General features: G+C 38.0%; 1 protein-coding gene across 4 annotated transcripts in view; it reads right to left on the bottom strand.

The window, feature by feature from the left end:
• The window catches only part of OXCT1 (3-oxoacid CoA-transferase 1), a 123,346-nt gene that overhangs the window by 62,237 nt on the left and 44,858 nt on the right, over positions 1–16,251 (bottom strand). For all 4 annotated transcript variants that reach the window (XM_021700566.1, XM_021700574.1, XM_044917163.1 and 1 more), the window contains exons 8-9: positions 2,772–2,879; positions 1,202–1,316 (exon numbers count right to left, since the gene is read on the bottom strand). In XM_021700566.1, coding sequence (XP_021556241.1) covers positions 1,202–1,316; positions 2,772–2,879 — 223 coding nt within the window. The remainder of the gene's footprint in view (positions 1–1,201; positions 1,317–2,771; positions 2,880–16,251) is intronic.

Genomic DNA, 16,251 nt, shown 5'->3' with positions numbered 1-16,251 from the left:
TGGGTTGAAAAAAGTGGGTAGTATGGAGAGACCATTTATATGAACTAACTTGCAAATATTTTTCATAGGCAATACAATAACAGCGAATAAGAACACCTAGAAGCCATTACTAACTAAAATTAGTGGTATCATATAGTCAGTGTTTAAATGTCAGTGGGAAAACAACTGACTGGAGGTCAGAAGAAAACCCAGGACCTAGCTTTCACCTGCTAGGTTAACTGGTTGATGCTCTATCTTGCTGATATAGGAGCTGAAGAGGAGGTACCATTATATTCCCCTCCACCATGTGAATTCTCTCCATAACACAACGTATAAATTGGAAAACAAAGAAAAACGAGGTGGTGGAGGTAAAAATAAAGTAGAAAAAGGGAGTTTCCCAAGTCAGTATCAGTCTGAAAGATGATATTTATGGACGGGGGAAGCTCGCAGAATGTAGACCCTTGACATGTTTCTAGATCCTCCTTTAGGAACTTTAAGTATGGCTTTAGTGTATTTACCACTCAACAAATATTTATTTTATCAAACACTATTTGTATTTATATGCAGTATTTGTTATTGTATAGTTCAATGTTTGATGTACTGAAAATCAACAAAATGGCAAAGAGACTCACTGTTAAACACATTCGAAAACTGAATAGTAATGGTACTAAATTATCTCAATCTACCTTTTTTTTTTTTGACAAAGTATCTAAAGCAAAATTTGAATCATTCATTGAATACCCTTACAAAGCATTAGACATAAAAGGGTACACTCATGGGATCCTTGTCAAAGGCAAGAGGGGTTGTTAAGAAGTTGGATCTTATGTTTCAATGAGTATGCAAATGTCAGAACATAGAGAAAGTAAATAGCACTGTTATAACTAGTACTTCTGAGATTTGAAACCCTCATCTTGGGTAATCTCTTTTCCCAATAACCTTTAGCAAAATGCCAAACTGTATATTAGAAATCCATTGTATAACAGAAAATAGCTAAGCAAATTTTGGTTGCCATTTTGTTTCAAGAAGGCAAACAGATTATAATTCCAATTTCATATACCTCGATATCTTTAGGTTATATGCCACATTTTTAAAAAACTGATCCATTGCTTTAAAAGTTAAAGTGAACTGGAAAAGAATCACTATGCAGGAGGCCTAGCAGCCTGATGAATATAGAAAAAGGGAGGACTATGTCTCTGCCCAGCCCCAGAAAGATAAAGGATACCATACATGCCATCCTCAAATTCAAGAGCTGCCCGCTTGATGATACGTTCCCTTACATTATCTCCAGGTTTACTGGATTTGGTTTTTACATCTTCCTCTTTTCGGACCGATAAACGCTTTAAAATAAACAGAAATAAATTATTCATGGTTGAAGTATACCTTGAATTTTATTACTGCTGAAATATAAAATTTCACCAGAAAAAAATGTTAAGTCTCTCCCATTACTACTATGAGGCAAATCTATAATACAAGAGTTCTTTTTTAAAGAATAACATCGGTGGTATTTGATGACAGAAATAATTTTTTAGAAAGTGAAAGAGGTCAGATTTGTTTGAAGAAGAAGATATACTTGTTCTGTTTTTTGAAGCAAATAATCCCTCTGTTACTGTCACACTGACTGCTACTACTATTACTCTTATTAAGACTTCTGCAATTGAGGGCGCCTGGGTGGCTCAGTTGGTTAAGCAACTGCCTTCGGCTCAGGTCATGATCCTGGAGTCCCGGGATCGAGTCCCACATCGGGCTCCTGGCTCAGCGAGGAGCCTGCTTCTCCCTCTGACCCTCCCCCCTCTCATGTACTCTCTCTCATTCTCGCTCTCTCAAATAAATAAATAAAATCTTAAAAAAAAAAAAGACTTCTGCAATTGAATTCTCAGGTGCTCAAGGACTGAACCAGACCCAAGAAAAGGAACAGACCCTGGGACTCTGTTTTTGCAGGGCTGTCAGAATGCTTTTACCAGGTGTTGCTACTGCGAATTGCACATTTCCACCTGCAGAGTCTGGACTGGTTTTGCTACAAGTGCATCACGGGAATCATAAAAATATCCAGAAACCAGCCAGGAAACTATTTCCATTACTAAATCTCCTGACATAGACTCTGATTTCTATTTGCAAATGCCCCACATCCTTTCTCCCTAGCCCCCTAACATTAGTATTAGATTGCAAAATCTCTCTGTTTGACACACGGCTGATGGTATCTCTGATTGCCCAGTATCTCCTACTGGATGTCTATTCTGTTGCTGCTCCCTACACAGCTGTGAATTTTGATATCAATTCTGGCCCAGCTGAACATTCTGTATGCTCTCAGTAGCCTTAGAATACTTCCACTGCTCCTGGTACCTACTCCTTGCCATGATCTCATATCTACTAGCTGCCCAGAGCCTGGTGCTAATGGGAATGACATTCTGGACTTTATAAAGTGCAAAGCAACTTCAAGAAAGACACTTCTGAATAATCAAACACTAAGTCCAACAGGGCTAAAACCTTCTCTACCCTAGGACAGCCAGTCAAAACTATGCATTATAAATTAGGATTGTTACAGAAGCCTGAAGACACAGCTCAGAGAATCACATAACTTGGTGATATACACTTGGTAAACACAAGTCACTGTTGGACTAGACAATAACACAGACGATCATGTCCCCTTAGGATGGACACATGAGAAGCTCCTACTAAGATCCAAAGCAAACTTTCCATTCAGCTCTAATTCCTTATCATCTGGAATAGCCCCAGGGGCACATATCTCTGATAATCAGGTTTATAAATACTAACAAAGAAGCTAAGTCAATTACCTCAATTCTTTTCTCATATTTTTCTCCCTTTATAAGGCGATGTACATAAATCTTAGGAATATGGATATCTTCTGGGGCAAATGATCCAATATCCACAATTTCTTCAACCTAGGCAAAAAGAAAAAAAAATTTAAGTAGAGCTTAAACTGAACATTTTTTATTTTTAAAAAAGTGAAGTATATGCATTGTTACCTCCAATTTAGATTATATACACAGTGTAAAAAAATACATATAAGGGTGCCTGGGTGGCTCAGCTGGTTTAGCATCCAACTCTTTATTTCGGCTCAGGTTGTGATCTCCAGGTTGTGAGATCGAGCCCAGAGTCTGGCTCCACATTCAGCAGGGAGTCTGGGATTCTCTCTCTTCTCTCTCCCCCTCCCTCTCTCAAATAAATAAATGGATCTTAAAAAAAATAATACATATACCCACACACATACACGTATATATATCAAAGAGAGACAAAATATATTACACACACATACTTTTAGACCCACAAAAAAAGAAATTCAAATTTCTTCATAAAATACAGAATATAAAGCTCCAAAACTTAGTCTTTGCCTAAAAGAGTCTCAGTTACAAATCTGTCAAATGGTTTCTCAGTACAGCTGCTTGAACTTTCACAAATTGCAGCTCAAAATTTGAAAGCACATCCCTTAAGCCCTGATTTTCAAAATTAATGGGAGATTTATCATATCAAAGACAAAAATCTGTAACAACATCTTGCTTGGTCAATTGAAGAGCTTTTTAAATATAGATACAAATGCTATTTGTAACAGTTATTAATTATTTCTGTTATTAGCTTCCTAGGATTGTGACAGAACTGCAGTTGCTGAAATAATTTTACTTAAAGACAGATCTTAATTTCAATATGGAAATTCAAAAAGGCAATATCAACTAATAACTAGAATACTCAATGTAATTAGAATTAAAGTCATTCACAGAGCAAAAGGGCATTTTACAGCAGTATGAAATGCTCCAAGTTAGTCTGCTATTTTGTAATTCATTAAAAAAAGACAACATAGCATTTTTATATCAATATAAAAAGAACCTCAGAATAACAATGATCAAGAAAAACTAAGGTTAATGCTGTTGGGGTCAAAGAATTATCTTTCTGGTACCAAGAAAAACTATTATCTTGAAGACTGGTGGGTGCTCAGTTCAATATATACCATACCCAAAGCAAAGAACTATTTGCTTAAATGAACTAACCTGTGCAAGGTGAGTTGCACATGCCTACTAAACTAATAACTGAACTCTCCAGAAGTTTCGAGGTCAAGTTGCACTTTTTATGCTATTTTACCCTGTATGCCCATACCATACTCCTCCTCCAATGAAAGAATACCAGGGGTTACAAGAGTCATTTTAGTTATTTTGCACTGTTCCCACATAGCTGGAAAAAAAAAAAAAAAAGAATGTGGTAGATAAAAGCTATCTTCAATGATAATTAGAGGGTTCTTTTTATTTTTTTAAAGATTTTATTTATTTGACAGAGAGAGACACAGTGAGAGAGGGAACACAAGCAGGGGGAGTGGGAGAGGGAGAAGCAGGCTTCCCGAGGAGCAGGGAGCCCGATGCGGGGCTCGATCCCAGGACCCTGGGACCATGACCTGAGCCGAAGGCAGACGCTTAACGACTGAGCCACCCAGGCACCCCGATAATTAGAAGGATCTTAACCAAAATCAAACAAAATTTCCAAGTAAGAGTCAGTAAACATGTGGGGATCCAAGCTGAAATAGTGGGTAGAGATGCATACCTGCATTCATCTGAGAATGAGTTAGAGGGAGGCAAGGGATTCCCCATCACTGTAATCTGTATCTACCCCCCTAAGGCCTCGCTATGCTCTGGTATTTCCAACTCAGGGTGGTAACCAGGGAAAGAGGAGGTGGATATAGGAAATGCAGAGCAGCTAGGCATTATCACTACTTCTTCAAATAGCTGGAATTTTAGCCATCAGAGTTCATTCATATTTTTATATGTATTTAATTCAAGCCTTCAAAGAGGCTCTGGACTTCAAAAACTTGTTTATACATTAACCCATTATTCTGAGGATTTATATGAAGACTTATTATTCATGAAAATATTGGCCACAGCATTTGGTAAAATGAGTTGGAAACAACCTAAGTCGTCCACAATAGGCTAATGGTAAAATATATATGGTACATCCACATGATGGATCAATACTTTAGTTTCCATACTTATGACACATCATAATTTAATGTTTCATAAAAATGAAAGATTTTTGTACAAATAAATATTTACAGATATGTTCTTTGGCACAATTATCTCTACACCTACAAAAAACCTGAAAGGAAATACAAGGAAATGCTAATAATTATTGCCTCTGGGTAACAGTACAAGTTATTTTTCTTTCATTTCACTTCTATAATAAAGGGGTGAAAAACCTACAGAATTTTTTTTTTTTTTAAGATGCAGCAGACGCGAAGTAAGGAGGTTCCCAAACTGGGGAATACATTAAGTGGAGGATGTCATAAATTCCTTAATTAGTTAGACATGTACCAAAGGACATGTTAAAAAGCAAACAGGAACTCAAAGAAAAACTGTGGTTTGTAAACTCTAACAGCGCTTACGACATTATGAAATGAATTAAGGAAACTCTTTTGCCTACGCTTTTTAAAGATAATACGAATTATTCTCCTGATGCTGTTCCAAAAGTCCAGGCCCTCATATCTCTTGCTTGAATTACTACAGCAGCTTCCTAATCAGTCTCCTTGCCTTTGCCCTTCAGCAAGGACAAGAAAAGTAATTGAAAAGAAAAAAAAATAGTAATACTTCTCACTTAAACCAGAAATGCTGATGGTAACCAATCACTATTATCTTCTGATTCCAAAAAAATAAAGTTTTGCCCCAAAACACCAAATTAAGACAAAGTTTCTTTATCGAGGGCAATGACATCATGATTTCACCACAAATAGGGTGACAGAATGTGTCCTGACAAAAGAACTCTGACGGCAAGCAAGAATCTGGTTAAATGTAATCAGTTCTGTGCTTTGTCATCCTGATAGAAGTGATTTTCTTATTGTGGGAAACTCATGTGCAGCATTTGTCCAAACATCAACACTCAACAGTATTGAAAACTTCTATACAAAAATCAAAGCTTTCTCAGAGTCGGTTAGCAGAGTTAACAGCAAAGGAAGAAAATATTTGAAATACAAACCGAAAGAAGAAAACATATGTTTTCAGACAATCTGTGAAAAGGGTTTAAAAAAACCGGAGAGGCAGAACTATCTTAATGCAAGCTACTGAAGGGACTGAAGCCTTCTCTGCTGGTCTTGTGTGATTTGGAGAAAGAACAGTAAGGAGGAACCAACGTGGGGGGGCGGGAACTGTCTAGTGAGATCAGGCGATAACGTAAGAGCTAAAGGAAATCTGAAAAGAAAAAATAGTAAAATGAGCTTGTTAAGAAAAAAGTAAAAATAAAAGCTCACAAGAGCACTCACTAACCATGGCAGAAATGTGCCTCCTGAAATCAGAAGTGGGAAATAGTGGGTAGAGATGCATACCTGCATTCATCTGAGAATGAGTTAGAGGGAGGCAAGGGATTCCCCATCACTGCAATCTGTATCTCCCCCACTAAGGCCTCTAACAGCGGCCTTACTGTTACAAAGTAACTGTTTCTTTACAAAGAAACAGTCTCAGTGCAAAGCAGTGAGCAGATTTAAATGTCCTCAGACAAGAACAAGATGGAGGACAGGTAGCTAAGAACAACCCAGAGTCTTCCCGGGGCACCAGGCACAGTTGCTATGCAGCACCATCTGGTTCATCTAGAAACCCAGACACTTGAGGCATCTCTAATTAGTACTTGTCTTCAGTCATTAGCAGGAAAATAGAGGCTAGGAAATGTTAATTATTATTGATTTGAACTTTGTTTTAAAAAGGCTTTCTCTGCCCTGTACCCTTTTTAAAAAGTTTATCATTCCGAAAAGTTTTATTTTAAAGCTCAGAGAAGGATAAGAATTAATCCTTGGGCGACAATGCTTTTGTTTTTACTTGGCAAACAGTATTTATATCTCAGGTAAGGGAACAGAGGAGCTGCAAGGCAATAACTTTCTTATTTTTTTAATTTTGTTTTAGTGACAACCTGAATCCGTGATCGCCACAAAAAAATGGGCCCAACCCTGCCAACCTCACTGTGACACAAGGTGAGGCCTGTTTTGGGAGCAAGGGGAGGAATCACACAGCAGAGTTCTTTCCTGAGTCATTTTAACGTTCAAAACAGGTTAGGATGAATGTAATTCTTTTGCCAAAAAATAAAAAAAACAACAACAAGCAATAATGTCTGGAATCATGAAAAACACTGACCCCAAATTAGGAAAAGCTGTGGAAGACCAGAAAAATGGAAGAGGGAAGCATGAGCAATAACAGAAAACATTACAAATTAGATGCAGAGGTGCTCTGGATGGTAAGATGGTAAGATGAAGAGAAAATGTGGAGCAAAAGGGAGGTCAGCATGCAGGGTATCCTTCCTGAGAATCCAAAAAAGGGGGGGAAAAATTTCCAAAGGAGCAAGAAGGTGCATATTGTACTAAGCTTCATGCTAAGGATGATATGATTAGTACAAAAATAAAAGATACAATGGCATGGAAGCTAAAAGGGCCTGGAACAAATTATATATGGTCTTAGATGTCTATACATAAAAGTGCAAAGACTGAAAAGATGAGTGGCTATTAAAGAATTTGGAACCTTAACAACAGGGGTAAATATGATTGCACAGTCATTACTGAAACCTGAGATATTCTACAATGTTCAGTGAAAACAAGCTGACAGAAGAACATGCTATCTCAAGAAAAATATGCACGTGCCCGGGAAGCCACAGACCTAGTGATGAAATGTGGTGAAGTATATCTAACGTGAGTTCAAAAGGAGGAAGAACATCACACTAATGGCCATATAATGAGTGCTCACCAAACTAAAGATGTAGAGGACATACTTTTAATAGAATGTCAACATTTCTGAGAAATAAGATAGTCATATCATGAGAGGCACTAATTATCTGAATATCTTCTGTTCATCATATTCCTCTGATAAATTCTATATTGCCTTCTGACAAGTTCTATATTTCAGAAGGAAAACGTGAGAGAAATCATGATTCTGGACCTCTAACCAATAAGGATAAACTTGGTAAAGTAGAAATGATGGAAACCCTGAGAGAAAGTGACAATATAAAATTAGAATTTGTACTAGACCAGGAACTGAATCCTGGACATACAAAGAAATGTATCCTGGTCTTTGAAGAGCAGATTTCAAAAAGTTGAGAAAAAAAGAAGCAGGATCAAGTGGTCAGAAACTCTAAATGACAAACTTAAGAGACTTTCAAAACCCCCATTCTGACAATAGGAGAACAGACCACCTTGACAATGAACAGAAGAGCACATAAAGAAAAGTGTAAGAGGTGATAACATGGGTAACTATGTGGTTCTGTGTATCTCACAAGGGCTCACACAGAAGACAGACAAGTATGATCTAGGACAAAATGAGAGTCACATGAAACCTTCAGAGGTGTGCCAAAAGGCACAAAATTGGAATGAGAGGAGTCATATACAAAATGCTACAGATGGTGAAAGAGTGGTTTCTGGGGTGATTTTGCTGTTGCTGATGGAGAATTCGGAAATGGTAATCAGCACTGCTTGACACAGATGACAGAAACAAGTACAGCAGTTCGACTCCATCTTGCTCCTGACTTCCCCATCAGCAAGAAGGAAAGGGCAGTACTAATATGGTTAAGGAGAAACTGAATTCCAAGAAGAGAGAGATTCTCTAATACTAGGCCATAGACAAAATGATATACCAGGATTCTTTTTTTTTTCTTCTTAAAGATTTTATTTATTTATTTGACGGAGAGATAGAGAGGACAAGCAGGGGGAGCGGCAGAGGGAGAAGCAAGCTCTCTGTTGAGCAGGGAACCCGATGTGGGGCTAGATCCCAGGACCCTGGGATCATGACCTGAGCCTAAGGCTTACACTTAACCGACTGAGCCACCCAGGCGCCCCTGATATCCGAGGATTCCTAAAGAGCCTGATAATATGGTCACAGAATTATAATCAAGTGAAAAATGGTAGCGATGTCGGCAGATGGAGAGAGGGAAATAGACTCCTTTTCAAAATAGGGGCTCGGTTCACAACAGTATTCTAAAATGGATTATTAAACAGATAGTTTGTAAGGTCATGAAACAGAGAAAAGAATATTGTGAGGCACCAGTACAAGTTTCCCCCAGACCACACCATGCAGCATGGACTGCACTGATCTGCAGATCAGGCTAGCACACTGGCAGGCCCGGAGAAAAGCAGTATGTGATTTCACAAAAAACCTGACCAAGTTCCTCATGGAAGAGCTGTACAGACTTAGCAGGGAAATGTGCCTTGGATACATTCACTTAAAATCAACAAATACAAATTAAGCACCTACTAGATATAGCAATGAAGAAAACAGACAGGGAGTCTGCTATGATAGGTAGCAGACAGGTAGATAAGTACTTGAAGAATCACAGAAGTACTTGATGGCTTGACAATCCTTAGAAGTCTCCAATACTGTGCTTTTTAACCTTTGGGGGGAAATGTGTAGTTCTTTACAAATCCGATGAAAGCTACACACAAAGGAGTTTCCTGATCTATAAAATCCTTCATGAGATTTCGAAGTTTGGTCCATAAACACCCCCCCTACTCTCCAGCCTCAGCTGGACCCCAGATTAGAAGAGAAGCCCACTCTAGTGGGGAAGGTCTTTGGTCCTATCCTGTTCAACATCTTTATCAAGGCCTTAAATGAAGACAGGGAACACATTCTGAGTCCACTGTGGTTCAGAGGAAAGGGTCTGCGTGCAATGGGCAATTATGAACAGATATATTTCCATCTCTGTCAGAGAAGACAATCTCAGGCTCATGACCTCCCAAGTATTTAGCAAAAGTTCAAGTGACAAAAACAATATTCCAGGAGTCCAAACATCCTTTTAATGTTCCAAGAAGAGTCTGCCCCTGGAGAAAACCAGTATCTTTATACCATTATTATAAAGAGTCAGTTTCTCCTTCTTACAATCAAATGAGTTCTTTCATGCAATTATAACAGGGTGCCAAGATAAAATTCTGTCTAGTTTTAATAGCAAGAATAATTGTACTTCACTTGATCTGATCATTAGTTTCCTTTATATGATATGTACTATCAACTATGTGAGTACTTTCATTTTTACTTGACATCTTGTACTCACTCATGTTTGCCATGACAGTATGATTTTTCAGTCTAATTCCAGCTCCATTTTAAAGCCCTACTATTGCTTTTCTTTCTTCGTATAGCCCTACTTTTAAATGATGTTGTTTTGTATATATTCTGTGTCTTGTAAGCTACTTTAGATCATCTCTGGAACAAAATGGGTAAAAATTAAACAGTGCATTTATTAAACTGGAGAACGATACAAGGCCAGAAAAAAAAGAGCTGACACTATTAAGATAGAAATACTACCATCTGGGGACCCCTGGGTGTCTCAGTCGGGTAAGTGTCTGCCTTCGGCTCAGGTCATGACCCCAGGGTCCTGGGATCAAGCCCCACATCAGGCTCCCTGCTCAGTGGAGAGCCTGCTTCTCTCTCTCCCTCTGGTGCTCCCCCAGCTTATGCTCTCTCTCTCTGACAAATAAATAAAATCTTAAAAAAAAAAAAAATACTACCATCTGGTCTCTACTGGTTAAGAAAATAAAATGGGCCAATATTAACTGAATGAAATTCAGCAGGGAACAAATATTGTAAAATAATACCTGGCCTAATAATTTTTTTGAAGTGGAAATATAAAAGGGTTTACCTAAGCACCAGCACAAAGAATACATGTGACAGAAACACCCAAAAAAATGCCAGAAAAATTTTCCTTTCTCCATTTGCTGTCCAGCCTCAGAGTTCAGGATAAACACCTTAAACCTCATGTCCCTCATTACAAAATAAAAACAATCCTTCCTCTCTACAATGTCTCATCTGAAACATGGGATGAGAAGGAAAACGGATGAAGCAGTTTGAACTCATTAAAAGAAAAGCTTTACCTAAAAATAGCTTAATTTACTAAAACTATGATTAGCCACAAAATTAATAGGCCATATTGATTAAAAAAAAAAAAGTAGGAATATTACTTACTTCATGGACTACCCCAAAAGTTTTTGTAATGGACTGTATTTTTTTTTTTTTTTTGAGAGATAGAGAATGAGAGAGAGAGAGAGAACATGAGAGGGATAGGGTCAGAGGGAGAAGCAGACTCCCCACCAAGCAGGGAGCCTGATACGGGACTCGATCCTGGGATTCCAGGATCATGACCTGAGCCAAAGGCAGTGGCCCAACCAACTGAGCCACCCAGGCCTCCCTGGAGAGACTGTATTTTAAAAACAAATTGGAAAGCAGGGCACCTGCATGGTGCAATCGGTTAAGTGTCTGATTCTTGGTTTGGGCCCAGGTCATGAACTCAGGGCTGTGGGATCAGGCCCCATGTTGGGCCCCATGCTCAGTGCAGAGTTTGCTTGAGATTCTCTCTCCCTCTCCCTCTGCCCCTCCTGCTCGTGCTCTCTCTCTCCAAAATAAATAAATCTTTAAAAATAATAAAAACAAATTTAAAAGCAGTTTATAAGTATTATTTTCATTTCCATGTACTCTTATATCCAAACAGTCTAGTCCATGATGGTTTTTTTGCTAGCATTTTTTTAAAATTTGACCAAAAATGCCAATCTTTGCTAAATATGTGATTTAATAACATTTAGGCAGTATTATAAATATCCAAATTTTATTTGTGATATCTTCGTCTAAAAGGAAATTTTATTAGGGCTGTAGCAAATCCAGAGAAGTAATTAAAAGGAGTACATCTACCCAAAGGAATTAAAACACTTCTAACACGTTCATTCAAAGCACCAGTCTTATCTACAATACTAGGGAAAAAAATTACACCATTATCACATACCCCAAGGAAAACAGGGAGACATGATATAATTAAAAGAATTAAACTGGGAACATTTTTCAGTGAAGAGAGTTATAGAGAAACAGGAAGAGAAAGTCTGTGTTCAGCTTTTACAGTCACCAAAAAACTGCCTATTAGTGATGCCAACTGAAACTTTGAAAGGTTACTCTTTTAAGACTGTTTCCTTCCATTTGGGGTTGTTAATCATCCTTGGAGCTTTTTACAATGTAAAAACCCAGTATTTAACACATAAACTGCAAAGTAGAACTGGGTTAAACTCTAGCATTTCCGGAACACAGTTCACGGTTGCTTAATCTAACAGAGATTGGAACTAGTATTCACCTTGTGAGACTCGATAATTCTTAAATTTAAAATCCTTCACCATGTGGCAAAGAACAAGAGCTTTCTTTTTTCATTTCACCTTTTCAATGTTCTCTATATGTTTTCATTCTATAAAGCAGTAAGCAAAGGCATCCTATTCATTTCATTTCATCCTATCTTATTTCATGAAGAACATTAAAATGCCATGTTTCTTTTTCCCTGATTTAGTATAAGGGGCTCCTGGGTGGCTCAGTTGGTTAAGTGTCTGCCTTCAGCTCAGGTCATGATCCCAGAGTCCTGGGATCAAGCCCCACATCAGGCTCCTTGCTCGGCGGAGAGTCTGCTTCTCTCTCTCTCCCTCTGTTGCTCGCCTTGCTTGTTCTCTCCCTTGCTCTCGCCCTCTCCCTCTGTCTAATAAATAAAATCTTTAAAAAAAAAAGGTAGACATAAGATGTAAAAATAAACTTCAAGACAACATACCTTTCCCACCCCTCAGTGTACATTTCCCAAAACTAGATCTTTAAGTCCTAAAGAAATTCACATACTCATCACCTTCTCAGCTGTGATGTTAGCAGTAAGAACAAGCAAATGCCCATTCCCTCCCTACAAACAGCAGGTACACACAATCGGTTTTATGGCTGGCATCACTTGGTTCCTTTTTTTTCCCACAAAGAATTTCAGCCTCTAGTTATCACTAGGAAAGCAGAGCCAGTCCTGCCTCTGAGGTCATCGTTCACAGCAATGACTGAAAAACCTACGGTGAAAGAAGCTGATGAACTCCCAAATCTAAAATGTCTTTTTGGCATATACAGCTCATCCCTGAAACTCAACACCACATTTGAAAAGTTAAGAATGATAATTAAAAGAAGCACCCTGATCTTTTAGACAGAATTTCCCTCCATTAAAGACAAGCAGCTATGGTTGATGGTAAACAGTAATTTGTTGATGCCAATACTTTTGTCCATACGATTCTAATGCCATGTATTTTATCCACTTCTCCTATACTTAAAAAATAAGGAGACAAAAGAGTATGATATAGAGTACTGGGTCTGGGGTCAGAAGATGTAGATTCTGGTTTTAACCCTAATGTCATCTAGCACTGTGTTCTTATGTGAACCACTTAAAGTCATTTCATCTCTAAAATGTGGAAGTTGAGTTTTAAATGATGCCTTATATTCTTTCCAGTCCTTACATGCTGTAAGTCTACATTAGTTCTCGGATGTGCTATAAAAAGACCTTAAAGTATGCAAATTAATGTATCTTTTTAATTACTCTAGGTTGTTGAACACTAAATCATTCCCCTCTTACTGGGTGTACTTTGTTAAATGCAACACATGATTTTAATTCCATGCCACTTAGTTACCTTCCATACTCCTCTGGACTTACATGTTTGCTAGGCCAACTCTCACCTGAGTAAACAGTCAGTTGCATTTACAAGGCCAGTTTATTTGCCACCAGCTGATTACCTGCTACATATCTAGTTAACTACCATATGGTTTGTTCTACTTTAACTGCGTAATAAAAGCCTATTGAATGAGGCGCACTATCTATTCCGGCCAGCATTAAAAGGCACATCTTGAGATAAAATGACCCCAGGGAAGTCGGAGGAAGCTAGTCACAGTAATAAGGAAAGGAATTACAGAACACCTGGTAGCAGATTATCAGGTCTCTCAGTTCAGGGCCTGACAAAGGCCTCAAATATAAAGCTGTCAGGAAGAACCACTGAGGATAAGGCATTTTTGCTTCCTTACACCACAGCAGGATAATGATGCCAATCAAGTGGAACGAGCAGAACACTTCTAAGCCTGCAAAGTATTGCTTATATTTTAAAATTGCTGGCTCAGTGACTCAAACATCATTTAATGAGCATCTATTATGTGCCAGGCATCAGGTCAGATGCTGGGGATACAAAGATGAGTAGGACAAGGTCCCAAAGGTGCTCCTGGTCAAATGGAGGAGATAGGTAAACAGCGAATCACAGTACAAGTGGTGATAAATGCTATCATAGAGGGAAAGCTCCACTCAGAATGCAGAAATGAACCACAAAAAGAAGGGTGGGGAGGGCAAAGTCCTGGACTCAGGAAAGAATGTGATCTGGGGGAATGTGAAGAGATTTAGGGCATGCAGGAATGGGAGCAGCAGAAAGAAGTCTGAAAATTTCATTTTATGAAATGAGGAACCTAATTTTGGAAAAGCTATCAGAAATGGCAACAGCTATCCTGAACAAAAAAGAAATGTGATTTCCTTCATACTTCAAAAAACTCACAAGAGAGTTCATCTTAACTAATATGCTGCTAGAGCAGTTTCTTTTGACTATTGAGGCTTCTCTCCAGAAAAGAAATTTTTAACAACTTGGCAATTACATCCTCTCACTTTTATTAATTTTTGGTTGTGCACCTGGATTTTCTAGGGGCCTAGTAAAAGGACACTGGGAAATCTGAATATATTCTAATTTTAGAAAGCTGCCATATGCTATGTGCTAAAACTACAATAATGATACATGCTGAAATGTGTTTATAAGAAATATAACCAGTAACACAAAAGGGGTCAATGAGTAATGCTTATCACTTTTCCTCTCACACATTTCTTACTTAAATCATTTATGTAAGCCATGACTTTAAAATGCCTTCTTTTTTAAGCTATACTCTTGAACAAGAAAGACTTGGGAGAGTAACTCCTTAAAAAAAAAAAAAAGCAGCCAATTTTTAAAATGAAACAATCTTGCATAAGCCCTAATTATCACTTCAGTATTTGTAGACGAGATCTATATTTGAAGTGGAAAAAATAACATTTTTTGACAAGGTCTCTGGAAGGAGTGAGGAAAGCCACTATTATTTTAATAGGAGTGACTTTAAAATCACAAGCTAAATTCTTAACACCAACATGGAATAAATCAATAAGTAGGTCAAAAGTTGTTAGGTAAACTAAAGGAGAAAGTAAAATGAGTAAAAGGAGTCTTTGTCCTTTTTTGCAATAAGACAGTTTTGTGAGAGAGTATCCCCTCGATTTATATCAGTCATACTGTGCCTTACTACTCAATAACCTTTCAGAGAGAATATCATAGGTAAAGATTCCAAAATCATTATATTATGTTAGAAATTCCCTCTGGCCTTTTCTTGCCTTCCCTTTCTCAACAGAATCTATGTCATTTGCAGTGAGATGATTTTGTGGGAAATCATGACCGTAAGTTTTAGAGAGCTGTCTCAAAACAGTGAATCAACAAAGCACTTGACTCACACCTTATTTTAGGAATGGGTTCGTTCTGTGGGTATAGTTGCCAGTCACGGTTACATCTCTCTGAGAGCCTTATCCATCTTTACTTCCATAACTAAGTTACTGCTATGGGTTCAAGATGCTGTTCCTTTTGGGAAAAATGAAACTAGACAAAACCAGAGAAGGAGACAAACCATAAGAGACTCTTAATCTCAGGAAACAAACTGAGGGTTGCTGGAGTGGAGGGGGGTGGGAGGGATGGAGTGGCTGGGTAATGGGACACTGGGGAGGGTATGTACCATGGTGAGCGCTGTGAATTGTGTAAGACGGATGAATCACAGATCTATACCCCTGAAACAAGTAATACATTATATATATTTAAATAAAAAGAAACAAAACAAACGAAAAAAGGGGAAAAAAGAGAGAAAGAGAGAGACAAACCAAGAAACACTTAACTACAGAGAACACACTGCTGGTTACCAGAGGGGATGTGGGTTGGGGGATGGGGGAAAAAGGTGATGGGGACGAAGTAGTACATGTATCATGATGAAAAAAATAAATAAAATGACTTAAAAAAAAAAAAAAAGATGCTCTTCCTTTTCTAGTTTACTAGCTAGAGCCAATCCAAGTTCTTTCCCAGGGTGGAGCGGCTAGGAAGATAGCCCCAGGAAGCTGGGTTCAAACCACAGAGCCTAGCTTCAGATCACACATCAACTACAATCCTGCACTTCCTCTTCTCACTCATACAATTCTTCATCTGAGTGGGAGATTCTAGAACCTGGGAATGAAATACTAGAGACATTCCCTTTAAAAAGAACAACAGTCATACCAACAACACATAAAATCACAAAAGAAAAATAAATAGCCAATAAATATTCAATTTCCCTTGTCATCAAAGATCTATAAATTAAAACCATAGGGCAGCATTTTTTACATAGCAAATCATCAAAACAATTTTAAGTATAATTATCCATGTTGTCAAGAATGGTTCAAAAGTGATACTTTTATATATCA

The sequence above is a fragment of the Neomonachus schauinslandi genome, chromosome 7 (assembly GCF_002201575.2).
Source record: "Neomonachus schauinslandi chromosome 7, ASM220157v2, whole genome shotgun sequence".
Taxonomy (NCBI): domain Eukaryota; kingdom Metazoa; phylum Chordata; class Mammalia; order Carnivora; family Phocidae; genus Neomonachus; species Neomonachus schauinslandi.
This window is presented reverse-complemented; position numbering and strand designations above follow the sequence as displayed.